At 37.6% G+C, this 15,035-nt stretch overlaps 3 protein-coding genes across 5 annotated transcripts; 1 reads left to right on the top strand and 2 right to left on the bottom strand.

The window, feature by feature from the left end:
• Positions 1-274: 274 nt before the first annotated feature.
• Positions 275-6,347, bottom strand: LOC100245434 (DUF21 domain-containing protein At1g47330). The gene is made up of 12 exons (XM_019216762.2): positions 5,778-6,347; positions 5,409-5,485; positions 5,206-5,289; positions 4,984-5,097; positions 4,728-4,814; positions 4,373-4,512; positions 4,203-4,290; positions 3,167-3,240; positions 2,891-3,039; positions 2,146-2,408; positions 1,137-1,183; positions 275-801 (listed from the first exon to the last, which is right to left on the bottom strand). The coding sequence occupies exons 1-12, from the start codon at positions 5,953-5,955 to the stop codon at positions 528-530; spliced, it is 1,575 nt and encodes a 524-aa protein (XP_019072307.1). The 5' UTR covers positions 5,956-6,347; the 3' UTR covers positions 275-527.
• Positions 6,348-8,166: 1,819 nt separating this feature from the next.
• On the top strand, positions 8,167-10,526 carry LOC100250559 (uncharacterized). Its single transcript, XM_002282543.4, has 2 exons — positions 8,167-8,762; positions 9,593-10,526. Exons 1-2 carry the CDS (start codon positions 8,321-8,323, stop codon positions 10,207-10,209), a joined length of 1,059 nt encoding a protein of 352 aa, XP_002282579.1. The 5' UTR covers positions 8,167-8,320; the 3' UTR covers positions 10,210-10,526.
• Positions 9,470-14,908, bottom strand: LOC100243825 (uncharacterized). Of its 3 annotated transcripts, XR_009464886.1 has the most exons (8): positions 14,463-14,879; positions 14,271-14,378; positions 14,053-14,183; positions 13,581-13,681; positions 13,317-13,376; positions 12,387-12,574; positions 11,293-11,466; positions 9,470-10,723 (listed from the first exon to the last, which is right to left on the bottom strand). XR_009464886.1 is itself a non-coding variant. In XM_002281403.5 (6 exons), exons 1-6 carry the CDS (start codon positions 14,716-14,718, stop codon positions 12,490-12,492), a joined length of 741 nt encoding a protein of 246 aa, XP_002281439.2. In that variant the 5' UTR covers positions 14,719-14,908; the 3' UTR covers positions 12,314-12,489. The 3 variants fall into 3 exon arrangements, 1 of the variants encoding a protein (XP_002281439.2); XR_788305.3 differs by having other exon boundaries at positions 9,470-11,466; XM_002281403.5 differs by lacking the exons at positions 9,470-10,723; positions 11,293-11,466 and having other exon boundaries at positions 12,314-12,574; positions 14,463-14,908.
• Between the last annotated feature and the right edge of the window lie 127 nt (positions 14,909-15,035).

Below are 15,035 nucleotides of genomic sequence, written 5' to 3' on the forward strand. Positions count from 1 at the left end.
ACTGGGACCAAAGTCCATTCCATGGATTTTTCAACTTTCTTATCTTGTATCTTGTTGCTTCCAGGAGCAAATATTCATTGTGATCGAATTTCATCCATATTTTCTTTTGTCCTCCACATTTTTTGAAAATTATTCTCAAAAAACAAATTTCTAGAAGAGTCTTCAAAAATGTTTTCATATTCATTTTTTGTAATAAAAAACAGCTGTTTCAGAGAACTTAACAAACAGGCCAGTAATTTCTACTTCTTCTCCAACAGGCCAGAGAACACATATATTAGTACAAGTCGATCAACAATAAAACATACATTAATACACATCAACCTCAACATAGACCTCAATGCATGGGGTTCATTCTGCTAACTATCACAAAACAATATTTAGAGCAGTCTATCTAGTTTTCTTGTTAGGCATACAACTTCCTCCCTAGTCTTCCTAAAGTGACCAAGCCCGGCCTTCTAGCTATCTTATGCAATATTCACTTCTTTTAAGCTTGATAATCAGACAAGGAACAAAGAAAACAACACAACTTAACAGTCTCTTAACAGATCCTCTCCAGATGCTTTATGTGTTGTAATGGACGAGCCTGATTTTGAAGTATTGGAAGAGATTGAGAGGGTTGGTGTGGGACCTGGAGGTTCCAGGCATGGAGAAGTGGGAGAATTTTGAGCAGGGTTGAGGCCTGTTGACGCTGGCAGTGTAGGGGTAAGCATGCCAGCAATGGATGACACCTTGGTAGAAGGCTGTGGTAGGTTTGAGTTGGGATCCTTTTCCTGAGATGATGCATGCATGTTGACCTTTATCCTGCATATACAAAATATATTCAGCCATATTCATTTCCAAGTTCATGGACTGAGTTCTTTCCTCATTCCATTCACAGCAAGCCATAGGTGGCCTGGTCTCTGCCTTCATTTTCATAAAAATCTGTGAATCTCACACTGCCATGATGTACCATGCAGTGATTAGGCTTTTGAAAGAACAGGATCACCACTAACCAACCTAGTTTATCTTTCAATCACAAAAGCTAAAATAAGAGTTCCCAAAAGAGTGGCAGAGACTGCAAATTTGTATAACAATCTAGTCATAAGCTTCAAAAAATAGAACCGAATGAAAGAGGTAACAAGGTACTGGGACTTTACCTGTTGTGGATATTTACATATTCATCAGTTTCATCCAATATCTCTTCCTGACAAAAAATGGACAGTTGAGAACTGGGATCAGCAATTACAGTTAAAAAACGATAGAAGGAAATAGCAGGTTTTATCTTATGCAAAGTTTTTAAAACAAATAAAAGGTCCAACTGGAAAAAGGGAAAATTCCAGTCTTGGCCAATTTCAACCCCTATAACCATCACATCAAGCATAATAAAAACCAAAAATGGAAAAAAAAATAATAATAAAGATATGAAAAGATTACAAGGTTTAGAAGTACAAGGAAAATTATCTCCTAAGTACATGTACACTTTGAAACTCCCGATTCTGTGTTTCACTAAGCAGGGTGAATGGAGGGAGGGAGACAGAGACAACTCTAAACAAAACAAGTCAACACAAACCACCGATCCTGTCAAGAAGGCAACACCAACTGATACCCCCGTCATAATGCCATCCACATCTTTTGAACATGCCAACATTTTTTGTTTTGTCATTTTTCATGTACCCTTCAAGTAAATCAATTTTGAAGAGTTCAGTCAATGCATGCAGAGAGAGAGAGAGAGAGAGAGAGAGAGAGAGACACTGTAAACATCAACGAACCACCAGAGAGAGAGATTCCGTTATTCATGCACCCTTAAAGTAAATTGACTTTGAAGAATTGGGTTACCATAGCCATCATCATAGCAAAGGGGAAAATAGACATGTATCAGTATGATAATAATATAGTAATGATATGCATCTGGGAAGGTGTGAAAGAAAAACCAGAGCCTGTTTGCTACAATGAAAGAAACAAGAAATATAAATGCTCTCATTTTCAGTATGAAAACAACTAACATGCTAAAAAAATTATTGCTTGGTACGTCTCAAAACACCAACATTTTTTTTTTTTAATATTTCCAAAACCAGAAAGCAAGTCCCATTCTAGATACCAAAGAAGCTCCATGTTTTCCTTTCTTATTTGTGTCTGGGAAGCAAAGTTCTCATTTTTCTGGTGTACCTGAAGAAGTTCTTCAATGACATCTTCCATAGTAATTACACCAACAGCAACTTCATTCGGTGGGAACTCAGGAAGGGGAGCATTCTCAACATCCAAAATGCAAAATGAACAACCCCTATGTCGCTTCTTAAAGACAGGAACAGAAGGATTTTTCTTTTGCTGTTGATCTGCATCATTCTTGGCTACAGCTGTGCCAGCATCATGCAATTCCTGTTTAACTCCTAGATTATGAGTCACTGCAGTAGCTCCCACCTCATCCTGCTCTGAAAATTGCAATTAAATCAGTGACATATTTCGAAGGAGAGCAGATCGAGTAAGCCAAAAGAGCCCAAATTTAAAAGAAACCATGAATACCAAAAATGTGAATCAAAAAGTAAATCAAAAGATTAAAAGATGGGAGTAAAGATGAAGTCACTAGGATAATAGGATCAAACTCAGGATTTGATTATTCCATAAATTAATTGGGAAAAAAATAATAAGAGAAATCAGGTTGTCTGATCATGAAGAAAAAGCCAAGAATATGAGGAAATATTTTCAATGATTCATGGATTCTAGAATCATATGGGATAAATTCGGAATGTTGAATTATATAGTAAATTCTTCTAATTAAGTACTAATATTGAGGTTTACTTATTAAATTACAAATTGCACGGTACAATTCAAGCCAACCTAAACTCTGAGAAAGCTGATGTTATACAGAGGAAAAGTTACTATATTCTTATATTGTTGCTTGATACATCCTCACCTCTTTTCATAGACACCTGAAGTGCACCATCTTTTGTTTTATTTTGTGCCTCTTTTGTCTCATTCAGATCCTTAAATACAACAGCAATGTGACTGTGGCCCTTCTGAAATTCATTTAGAATATCATAAAGAGGCATGTTTTCAGAAACCCTGAAGAATGAACAGAAAGTTAAACAAGAATAAATGAGCTCATGCCTAGCAGCAAAGAATAGATCATAGGCTACCATGTTCATCCTCATCTAATAAGAACAATAAAAGAATTTAGGCAATATCCCACCTAGGTATTTTTCTTATGACCATTTTTCTTAGAGGAACAGCATCGTCTGGATCAACCATTAAAAGATTTTTAACCTGCAATGTTGAAAACCAAAGAAATAAGTTCAGGTAGAAACCATGAAGACAAGAAAAAAATATATTCTACATTATTCTGTTTAAATGATAAAAAGCACAAGGTGTTAACAAAGATTAAATCTTCATTTCAGAGAGAAGGTTGGGTCTGTTGAATATGCTTTTAATCGGGATTTGGTAGGCATGGACAAGATCTAGTATGTTAAATCAATCTAAACTTTGCAATGGTATAGAGAAATTAATGTATGAAATTCAAACCACCTCAGAATAACCTAATCCACATTGAACTTGGGCAGACAAGTTCTGTTGTGTAGTTTCACTTGATCAAGGACCCTATATATCATCAATGTTATTGCCAGGAATCCACGGGTATATTTGTCTCTCTACCAACCTAGGACAATCTTCCTACTCAATCCAGGCTTGGGAACACATGTAGAAAAAATTTCAACATCCTAAACATGACATAGGAATGATTAAGATTCATAGTACAATAATTACCTTTTAATTCATAGACTAAACAGAATGGCCAACCTAAGATTTCGAGCTTTAAAACCACAATCATGGCTTATCATGCATATAAATAAGAGTCACATAACAGTATTAATTTGCACATCCCAGAAGAAACACTAGTTCAGTTTAAATTACCCAAAAGAAAAAATCATCCAATAAAGCCTAAAAAGGGGTTCTCCTGTAAGAAAATCAACTGACAAGAAATATAGAATATAAGATAACACACAAACACGAAAGTCTTTCCTGCTAAAATAGTTCCTGAAAACTTTTCAGGAAAGTGGCCATCCACAAAAACCTTCAATAGATGACTTCTACAGACCGAATTGAAAACAAACAGGAGAAATCAAGACATGAAACATCGTATGCTATCATAATAGAGGAAAAATACATCCTGAGTCCTTGCTATCAACAATCCAAAAACCACAACCTCATGTGCCAATAGAAAAAGAAATTACCAGGATAAGTCCAATTATATTTGTTGGTTTTCCAGCATAAACTGGAACTCTACTATGCCCAATTGTCATTATTGCATTCAAAGTCTCCCTGAGAGAGAACAATATAAACATAAGAATGACATGGAAACATAATGCTAATTGATAAATTGATCAAGAATTTATAAACCCACAAAGTAAGAGTTCCATCCAGATCAAGGGAAAATGCCTTCGATATGGGAGTCATGGCATCTTTGGCAGTCTTTTCAGTTAACTCGAGTGCCCCAGCAATAATAGTAGTCTCATCATGTGTTAGGTCCCCTCCTTTCCCAGCCTATTCAACCAAAAACTAGAAATGATGTATATGCTCCCAAATTAATCTCAAGGACAAGAGAAAAAGGTTACATAGATAAGGGCAGAATTTCCCTGACATAAGCCGCATATAGAAAATTGCAAGCAGGAGGTAGCTTCAAATGTGAAGAAGACAAAAATAAAATGAAAACTAAATGCACAAACTTAACATCTGGGGCTCTAAATTGAATAAGATACCTCATTGCCATGAAAATCCACAAATGTTTTAAGCTCTGCTCTTCTTAAAAGGGCAGCATGTCCCTTGCCCAACATCCAATCGAGAACCTGCATACAGCATAAAAGAGTGAAAACGTCTAAAAACTCAGACTAAAACAAGTAAAAACATATGCTTCCCAACTAGCCCCATCGGAGCCCTGGTGCCAAAGCTAACTTCAGTCACATATAAGTCACATATAAACCCTGCCACTTGCAGAAAACACAGCTCGCAATTTACCTTGCTAATTGGATAAGCAATGGGGTAGAATAACAAAAGAAGGACCCGGACAAAGGGTGCCATTGTTGCTCCTACAGTCATGCCATATCTGGTACAGAGAGCTTGTGGCAATATCTGTAATCCAACAAGAAATTACAATTCAGAAGCATAAGAAGCCATATACCATCTAAACCAAACTATGCCAGCTTTTTAATTTTTGGGATCAATTTGTAGACAAATCACCTCGCCAAACATGAGAATGAGAGTGACTGATATCAGAATTGCAGCCCATGGAGGTACCAGCTTGTCCAAGAAGATGGGAAGAGACTACAATTGAGAAAAATAAAAATAAAATGAAATGAAAAAATCAAGGGTAAACAACCATAAGTTCTGTTCGATGCACCAGAAAGATAGAATCAAGCCAACCGAGCTGAATGTTGACAAACCTCCATAGCTAAAGAATTGCCGATAAGAAGTGTACAAAGCAGAAGATGCTGATTCTTTACCACCGGAAATATTTTTGCTGCCAAAACCCATAACAATTCAATTACTACAACAAACAGACAACCCCAACATGTCATTCCTCGGTTATGCAGCGGCAGATTGACATCTTCAGCTCATGATTGAAAATTAATTTGTTGAAGATAGGCAATAAAAATTTCAAATTCCACCAAGTGGATGACATTAGGTCCTATTGTCCACTATTTCCCACTTTCCCACAATATTATCGGTGGCATCAAACCTCCGAGTCAGACCCAGAAATCAAAAGTACATATTCAATTCAGAGTAAGAGGGGGAGAGAGACGTGTGTTTACCGGCGTGGATGCGATCCTGAGGGCGGCCCGACTTGATGAGGACTTCGAGGTCGACGAGACCCAGAGACATGAGTCCCAGGGTGAGTCCAGCCATGAGACCCGCAAACCCCACCAATCCCACGATTATCACCACATATATGAAGAACTTGGTTCCACAGCATGCCACGTCTGCTGCCATCTTTCTCTCTTTCTCTCTTTCTGTCTCTTCTCACTTCAATTTCCTGGATTTGATCGGAGCCATATTCGCCTCTGCTCTTCCAACATCTTCACAGAGTTTGTCTTGCGTGTATTCGCTCATACCCAACCCCACGCGAATCCAGTGCTTAGAGGGCCACCTGACAGATCATCCATAGTGCGGTGGGAAGCTGTTCCAGTTGCATCACTAAAAATGGAGTAGCGCGTCAAGTGTGTGGGCCAAGCAGCTGTGACGGCGGGTGGAGTCGAGTAAAGCGTATTAAATTATTAATAAACGCAACATCTCCATCTCTGTTTCTGCCGAGTAGGCTTCGCTTTCTACCGCGGAGGCCCCACCTCCCCCAAAAATCTGTCCTCCGTTAAACAATAAACCTAGCTGTGTGCATGATTGGGTGGGTTCGGTACTTAGTAAAATCACGTATACACAATTGTCGGGGTTGAGCTACGTGCATGATGGGGTGGGTTCGGTTTTAGTAAAATCACGTATACACAATTGTAGGGATCACAAAATATTGATATGACACGAACCCACCACGTTCTTTTACCATTAAGCATAAATAGATTGAAATCAAATTTCGTCTTCATCTACATAATTATGTTATCTATTTAATAATTTAATAACATTTAAATTTATATTTTAATATAATTATTTTTTTATTTGGATTGAACTATATAAATTTTGATATGATATGAACAAAATCCATCAATATAAATTATCATTTTATGGGATTAATTTTAATATTATTTATAATTATATTATTATAGAACTAGATTTGATGGAATCTCTGATTTTAAAAATTGAAATATATTTAGGAAATTAAGAGGATTTAATGTATGAATAATTTAAGAAACTCTTTTCTCTTTCAAGGATATTAAAATCAAATTGAATTGATTGAATTCATTTTATGTATTAAATATCAAGGTTTTGATTTCAAGCTTTGAAACTTGAATATGCCATATAAGCACTTTCTTGTTAATAGTGAACAAATAATTCCTAGTGCTTTGCATTGCCATAAGACGGAGAAACAGCATCCCTCGTAATGCACCACTCAACTCCATTAGCATTTATCCATGGAGGTATAGAAGATGCTCCTGAAGTGAACCGTGGTCCGTGAACACATGCTTAATGCTTTTCGGTAAATAGCTGGGCGTGGAAAAGTCCACTTTTCAATAAATTGCATTTGTACGTTGTTGGGTACAGGCTGGAAATTTTGAAGAAGAATTCTCATCTTATAATGCACGTGGCCTACGTGTTGATCTCAGTGTGAGGTTTCTGACTTGCCACGTTTGGATGGCAGCCATCAACGTGCGTCACGGGCGGAGCTCCAACGGTCAATGTGAGGAATGTCTATGCAAAGCATGTTTCAGGCACTTGCAGGCCTCTCGCACCGTTTTTCTCGATAATGTACAAAAAAGCCAAAAGAACTCCTGCTCCATTCTAATTAGACGAACCTTTGGAGTTTGGACCAAAATAATTACTAATACAAAAAAAAAAATTTGTAAAATTATTTTGCAATTTTAAATTATTTATCATAATATTCTATAAAAAATTAAAAACACTTAAAATTTGTTTTAAAAAGAATAATCCATTCTATAATAAAATCTCTACAAAAACATTATTTTTGAGATAGTTATTTATTGGCTTCATATGATTTAAAATAATCTATTTAATAAAAATCTTTGAGTATCTGGATGATATAATTTCTTTTTAAATGGACACAATTGTATTACTAATTTTAAATTTAAATTTAAAATCATAATTAGTGACTACTATTTTAAAGCTTAAAAATTAGTTTATCAGGCAATCTAGTTTGTGGATTTTTTAATTTTTTTTAAATGGATTATATCAATTGAAAACTCTGGCTTCATTACCATTCAGTACCCAAAGGCCACAGCTGAAGTTGATCTCAACCAGAGAGAGGCCACACCACCCCGTCCATCCAAAAGCCTTTCATCCAGTTGTATTGAATTTAAAGATGTAAGTATCCCGGCCTATAACCTTCATGTATCCAAAAGACAAAAAGGGTACTTGATGATAACTGACAAGCAAACGTACTCCGACTCCGTCATTTCGAAAGGTGGGAGCCACCCCACCTCCATCAAAGGGCTTTCCGAGTCGGAGCCATAAATTGTTATTTATTTACCCTAAAAAGGGTCGGAACAGGGGAAAGGGCCAGTATATGAGTAAGTGGTTGTCGTGGACAGCCCATTACCTTCCTTTTCATCAACGAAGAAAACGGGATGCGATAGAGTTGTTTTCTTGAGCGTTGGTTTGTGTGTGGCTCTCTTTCCTTATCTCCACCTACAATCACTTCCTTCTCCTAGACACCCTTTTCGCTATATATTGCATGCATTATCTCTTCCATTTCCTTCTACTGATCTTGAGGAATTTTCTGCAACTCGGAGATATGTCAGATAAGGAAAACGGCCCTCCCGAAGGCTCGGCATGGGCAGAGCTAAAGCTCCCAGACTTACTATTTACTGACACTATTAGAGAACTTCATGCGGCCATAGGAAAAGAGTGGGATTCCCTCCAACAATCAGCATGCCAGACTGCAGCTGGAAGGGCGATGTGGAAGCATGTGGTCCATGATCCGGTGGCAGGGTTACTGGCGGGAGAGACACACCTAAAAAGCTTTTATGATAAGATAAATAAAGATCGACTCAACAATGCCCGAGAAATCTCCGGAGTGATACTTGCAGTCCGGACACTCTGGTTTGATTCCAAACTTGAAGCAGCCCTCAGTTCCTTCAATGGTGGTGAAGCGCAGGTGGTTCTCCTTGGTGCAGGTTGGTGCTTGCTCTACCCCAATTCTCTTCTGGCATTTTGGTGCCTATCATCTTGTATTAATACCAGCAGGAAGAGGTCTAAAAGCTTGCATATTTTGTATACATTTTGCGTCTTCTCAATGTATAGCAGCCCAAAAATTACTGACTAACCTCTCCCTTGGATGACTGGATGACTAGTTAACTGCTTTGCCATAAGGTAAGTTGCCCATTCAATTCTTTCTAGTGTTGATGGGGAAGTACAGATTTGAGGACTTCCGGAAGTGCCTTGTCCTGCCCTGAGAGTCATATTCAATAATTGGTATATAATAGGATGACTACATTAATCAACCATAGTCCATCCGGGCAGGACTTGAAGGGGCATACCCCTTTCCCTTGGTTACATGACCTCGTTCATGAGCACACGACTGCACCAAAGAATATAAACTACTATGCCCTCTTTCAGTTGGAAAAGCAAACTGTACGAGTCACCAACAACCCATGCCTTTTGGCAAAATGAGCAGATCACCACTCCATATGCTGTTCTGGCTCATTGAGAGTAAAATGAATTGAAGCACGAGACCTCTGATTATAGAACCTTAACAATGAAAAGGGATTTATATGCACCAAAGGAACCCAAGATGGTTTCAATCTAACGAACAAAAGCAACTTTTGGGTCATGGTATCATCCAAAGTGAGGGGATAGTAAACATTTCCAGTCAAATCTCTAGTTTTGCTCAATAGGATTCAGTTGCATTCATTATTTCTTATTTCCAAAGTTTATGAAATCTAAAGTACAATTAAAATATCAAAATCAAAACTTGAAAGAGTATTTTTCCTTTTTTTACATGTAGGAATGGATGCAAGGGCATACCGTTTGAGCTGCCTCAAAGAAAGTGATGTTTTTGAGGTTGATTTCCCAGAGGTATTGCAGATCAAAACATCTCTCCTACAAGCAGCAATGGAACCCACAAATGAATACCAGCATCTGAGAATGACAGCAAAATCCTTGACCAGAGTGGCAGCGGACATCAGAGAACATGACTGGGTCGAAAAGCTCCAGAAATCAGGGTTTCTGCGAGAGAAGAATACAGTGTGGGTTCTAGAAGGTATCCTCTACTACCTTTCCCATTCCCAAGCTATGCAAGTGCTGAAGATGATAGCAGATAATTGTTGTGTTACCCACACAGTCCTCTTAGCAGATTTTATGAACAAATCATCGACCATGCTTTCCACTTCCACCTTTCACTTCTACAGTGATTGGCCAGATCATCTACTTCCAACTTTAGGGTTTTCTGATGTCAAGCTTTCACAGATTGGTGACCCAGATGCAAATTTTGGCCTCATGCATGATCCATTAAATATGTTCAACAAGCTCCGCAGCTTACCTAGGTCAGTTCAAACTCACCCAGATGATGGAACACCATGCCGTCGCCTGTATTTGGTGCAGGCTTCTGGTTCACCTAGGTGAACTATCCCATTGATGGACAACCATTCATAGACATAGATACTATACCTATTCAATTTCCAATTATATTGTAGCTGTGGGCATCCTTGATAGTTAGTGTTGCCTGTTGGAATACAAAACAAGTTCGAATGACATAATCACAGGACCTCTCATCTGTTTGATGATTCTCTAAGCAGGCCCAGTATCTTCTGGATTATATTTAAGTTGTGCACTAGATATTTGGTAGCATAGATTTTCCAAGGAAAATTTTCTAGTATATTTTGTTTCAGCTTCCAACTTCTATTTATGATACAGTAAACAAGGAGAAAGTTCCATGGTTATACTTTTTTTCTTTCCTCTATCTTGACCTAGTTTAGCTGGGAACAACTGAAAAAAGAAAGGGAACAGCACGTTTTACTACCTTGCATTTCAATTACCCCTCTTCTTTTCACTGCATATGCTAAGAGGTCAATTTATAGAAGAATTACTGGATGAGGAGCGTGATTCCAAGGCATACTCTTGCAGGGTTTTATTTGCCCTGCAGACAAATCATAACCTTTCATATGCCTAAAGGCAAGTAAAAAAAGAAAAGAAAAGAACAGGTGGGAAATTCAAATTGCATGATAGTACAATCACCATTCCTAATGGTGGTTCAACTTTTTTCAAACTTTCTAAAATAGATAAAATGGATGCCATTCAGATAGCATAAGCAACTTAAAATCTGATCACATTAGGGAAGGTAACTGCATGCAGAATATGATAACCTACAGCTTAGATAACTTGGCCAGAGATGCTCAGTGAGTAAATAAATAATAAAAATAAAAAAGCTTGGTCGATATCAAATAAAACTATAAAAATTCAGTTTGTAAGTTAATCTAATAATCAATAACTGCATGGAGTTCTGGAAGACAATAGTAGAAGCTATCCACAACTTCCAACCAAATCTGTTTCGCTCTGTTGTAGCACATTCTAGCTTTTAAGAGACATAAACCAAAGCATACAAACTTATAATTTTGCATTTGCCAACCGGGTAGTCCAGGACATCTAGGAGAATGAGGAACTAAAAATGACATCCATGAGCACAATATCAGGTATTCACAGTTGTACCTTTCTTTAACCATGCCTGAAATGCAGTCAGATGTAAGATGGAAGAATACGTGACAGTGCAACTGGCACAATGCAGCACAAGCACAAGCACATTGTCTCATTAAGACGAGTAAAAAAATTGCAGCACCACAGAAATTGCACAACATAATGGTGGGATCTACTTTTGAGTGCATCCTGTCACCAAGAGGCAGACAAAAATAGATAGGGATTCAGAGAGGATCAGGGGTTAATAATCATATAATAGCATGAAACAACATGATTTTTTTTCTTCAGCATATCTCTACCAATTATTGTATATATCAGAAGCTAAACAATCAGAATAAATGAAGCATCAGCTGGTTGTTTTGTTACTTTAGTTTTGATATTCTGCCAGAAAAGTTACAGTTAATAAACTAATTTTCATAATAAAAATCTTCAACGCTTCCCGGCTGGATATATCATTTAGTTATTGATGTCATATTACAAAAGTTGCAGGGCATTGGCTCTTGTATCTATCACCATACCATATCAGACCTAAGAAATTTTGTAAATAATCCAGAAAGCCTTTGAATTTTTAAGAAAGCTATCAAACCATGCAATCATGCTTTTGCTTTTGCTTTATTTCCATAACACCCAAAACAAAATTGAATTGACTCCATTCTAGCAGCTATGAAATTTATGAATCATACAAAATTCCAACCATGGTCTAGTGGAAACAGTTCCATCTAGTCCACATTTCCTGAAAAATGCATACAGGTTAATGTATTTACAGGGTCAACACAATGCCCACTAACGAGTGCTTATGTAGGTATGGAAGATCTAAAATCATCCAGAAATATGATACCAAGCTATTAGACGATATATGTATATACACAGAGAGAGAGGAGCATATCTATGCTTTTAGGCTATCCCAATAAGCATTTAAAAGAACTCCGCACAATGTGCAAACAAGGCAAGGTCAACCATGATGACCAACAGTGATTCACTTCCCAACAGCAATGCATTAATATACCATGCACATGTAAAAGAGTGAACAGAAAAATAAAGAAATCAAATGTCAAAGATGCATGATTGAATGAAAAGATTTATACACAACAATAGTATCAAAATAGGACCTATTCCCACTGTCTTCAAGAACCCTTTGGATAAGAGCATGTGAAAAAATATTCAAGCATAATATCCACAAATGTTTTTGTCCTGGAAGAAGGCCATAACAAATCAAACTTCAAGGCAGTCCTTGATACCCTGCTCGAATTTATTAAGGGAAGATATGGTGTCCATGAGTGCATCTGCCACCTTTTGTCTGCAGCAGAAGTAAACCAGATATCAAGAAAGAATTACAGCTAAAATATCAGATGGTCACAGCTTCAAATCGTTCACCAACTTATTGAAATATAGATATTTCAAATTCATAAGCCAGATCTATGAATTCTTCAAAAATATAGAACCGGTGATAATGCAAAACTTGATTAATTTGAACATTTGCAGGGAAGAGGGTTGAGTTTCAACTCACAGCAGAACAAGACTATCACCAAAGTGTCAACTGTGTTCTGCAAGTATGTGTGTTGGAGGGTGACTCAAAAAGATGATAAAATAGCATTAGTAGCATAGTATCATTGATGGGCAATAAAAGTCTCCAAAATTTTCCCCTAAATTAGTACTTGTCCCTGTTTCTCTAGCACCCTCCATCAAGGTAGAAATATCATGCAGCAGAAATGTGTGTTTGTCAGAAAAATGATAACCTACATCACTCTATTCCAGCATAAGCTAAAAATGAACCCCAACCATAACATAATTGTTTCGAATCCAGTCCAGGGCCCACTGCCTCCCAATTCCCTTTTCTGTTGCCCATATCTAGAGCATTACAAGTTTGTCAAAACCAAAACTCATGTTGGGTGGAGTGGCATCTCCTGTGACATCAATAATTTGGCTCATTGCATAACTGTCTGAAGTAGCTATAAACCTAAATTTCATTGAAAACAACCACAATATGCAAAGCTCTCAAGAAGAAAAAAAAAATACTTCTGGAACTTGACATGACATACCTCTTAGAAGCAAATTCCATATCAGTTTCATTGGTCACATCATCAAGGGAGGTAAAAGAACTACAAACATGAAACAAACATTTAACAAAAAAAAAATGAAATTAAACAGAATACAGCATTATTATTCTTGTGGGATATTCTAAATTTTTTTGCAGAAGACTAGTTTGGAACCCAAAAGAAAGAAAGAAAGAAAGAGAGAGAGAGAGAGAGAGAGAGAGGTATGGAAGAAGAACAAATGCCTACAGAGGTATAAAAATAGTTAACCTTATAAGATCATTTAGCATAGCTTCAGCTTCCAACTTTACAGGATCCTTATCATCAAGTAATGAAGCTGCATTCTTCAAAATTAACCGGAAAGTGCAAACCTGTACATAATAGGAAATACCATTACAATTTTACTCCATTTGCCATCTTCATTTTCTTATCACTTTTGGTTCAATGTCACAAATTCTGGTCTCAAAAAACACAATGAGAACATCCTTTGTTCCAGTTATCCAGTGTCCAAGTATCCATTTTCATTATAAAATTGTGAAAGAGAGATCATGTAAGATCGTCTCCCTCCCTTTCTAGGTTATATCAAATGAGAAGAAGGAAAAAAACAATTGACACACCAGTTTTCCTGAAGTAAGGAGTGAAATTGGATTCCTCACAAACTTTGTCGTCCATAAGGAGAAAAGTAGCCAAATCACGAAAATAAGAAATGCTATGCAATATTGAGAACGAAGTAGAAGGAAACCTCCACTCCTGTAGTAGCTTGAAATGCAACGAAAGAATTCCTCTCTTGCGGAACACAATCCCTAGCAGCAGATTTAAGCAGCCTCTGAACTTCTTCCAAATCCTTGTTCGGATCATTAGAACCACTCGCCGCTATCAACTCCAACCCAACTAATCAAAGAAAGTGCAAAGAGAAGTAGAATAGCATATATAAAGAGAGAGATGGGGAGAGAGATATACTGAATAAGAGATAGGCAGTGCGCAGGCTTTCACGAGAGGCGTCAACAGGTGCCAAGAGAAACTTGGAAGCCTTCCTCTTTTGCCCTTTCAGCCAATCCTTCGGTCCAGCTGGGAATTGCCAAAATGGATAAAGAAATCAGGCAAATTAGGGTTTGGGGAGAAGGAGATGAGACGAGGATGAAAAATGCGTACAGATGCCAAATGTCAATGCAGTTGCAGGGGATGAACGATGTAGACCAGGAATGAGAGCAAGGAACGAGAGCAAAGCTGCGTCTCTGCGATAGGTTTTGAATCCAAACAGAGAGCTCTGAAGCTGTTTCTGCTCTTGTTTCTGCTGATGATGATCATCTTTCGATGAAATTGGAGACTGTGGGGGGAATAAAGCATTGGGAGAGGAGGAAAATGCGACAAGGTGAAATCCGGTAACTGCCATGGCGGAGATGACCATCTGCGCCTCTGCAATTGGTCTACATCCGCCACCTGTTTCAGCCGCAACCGCAAAGGAGCATCACCACCGTCAATTCAGTATTGAGGCAGGCCCACGTAATCCACTTCCTGATGTGGCGTAACAGGGTTGGGGAAGAGATTTTGATATGGATCAATGTGTGACACCCACTCATGGATCGAATTTTTATTCCATAATAAAAATATTCTTCTTCATAACTTACTTTAGACATGATTCACTCTCACGCCAACGTCGATTTTTTTTTTCAATTTCTTGAACTTTGTTTGCTATTAAGTTAAAAAAAAAATTATATTACATAT

This window comes from Vitis vinifera, chromosome 18 (genome assembly GCF_030704535.1).
Source record: "Vitis vinifera cultivar Pinot Noir 40024 chromosome 18, ASM3070453v1".
Lineage (NCBI taxonomy): Eukaryota > Viridiplantae > Streptophyta > Magnoliopsida > Vitales > Vitaceae > Vitis > Vitis vinifera.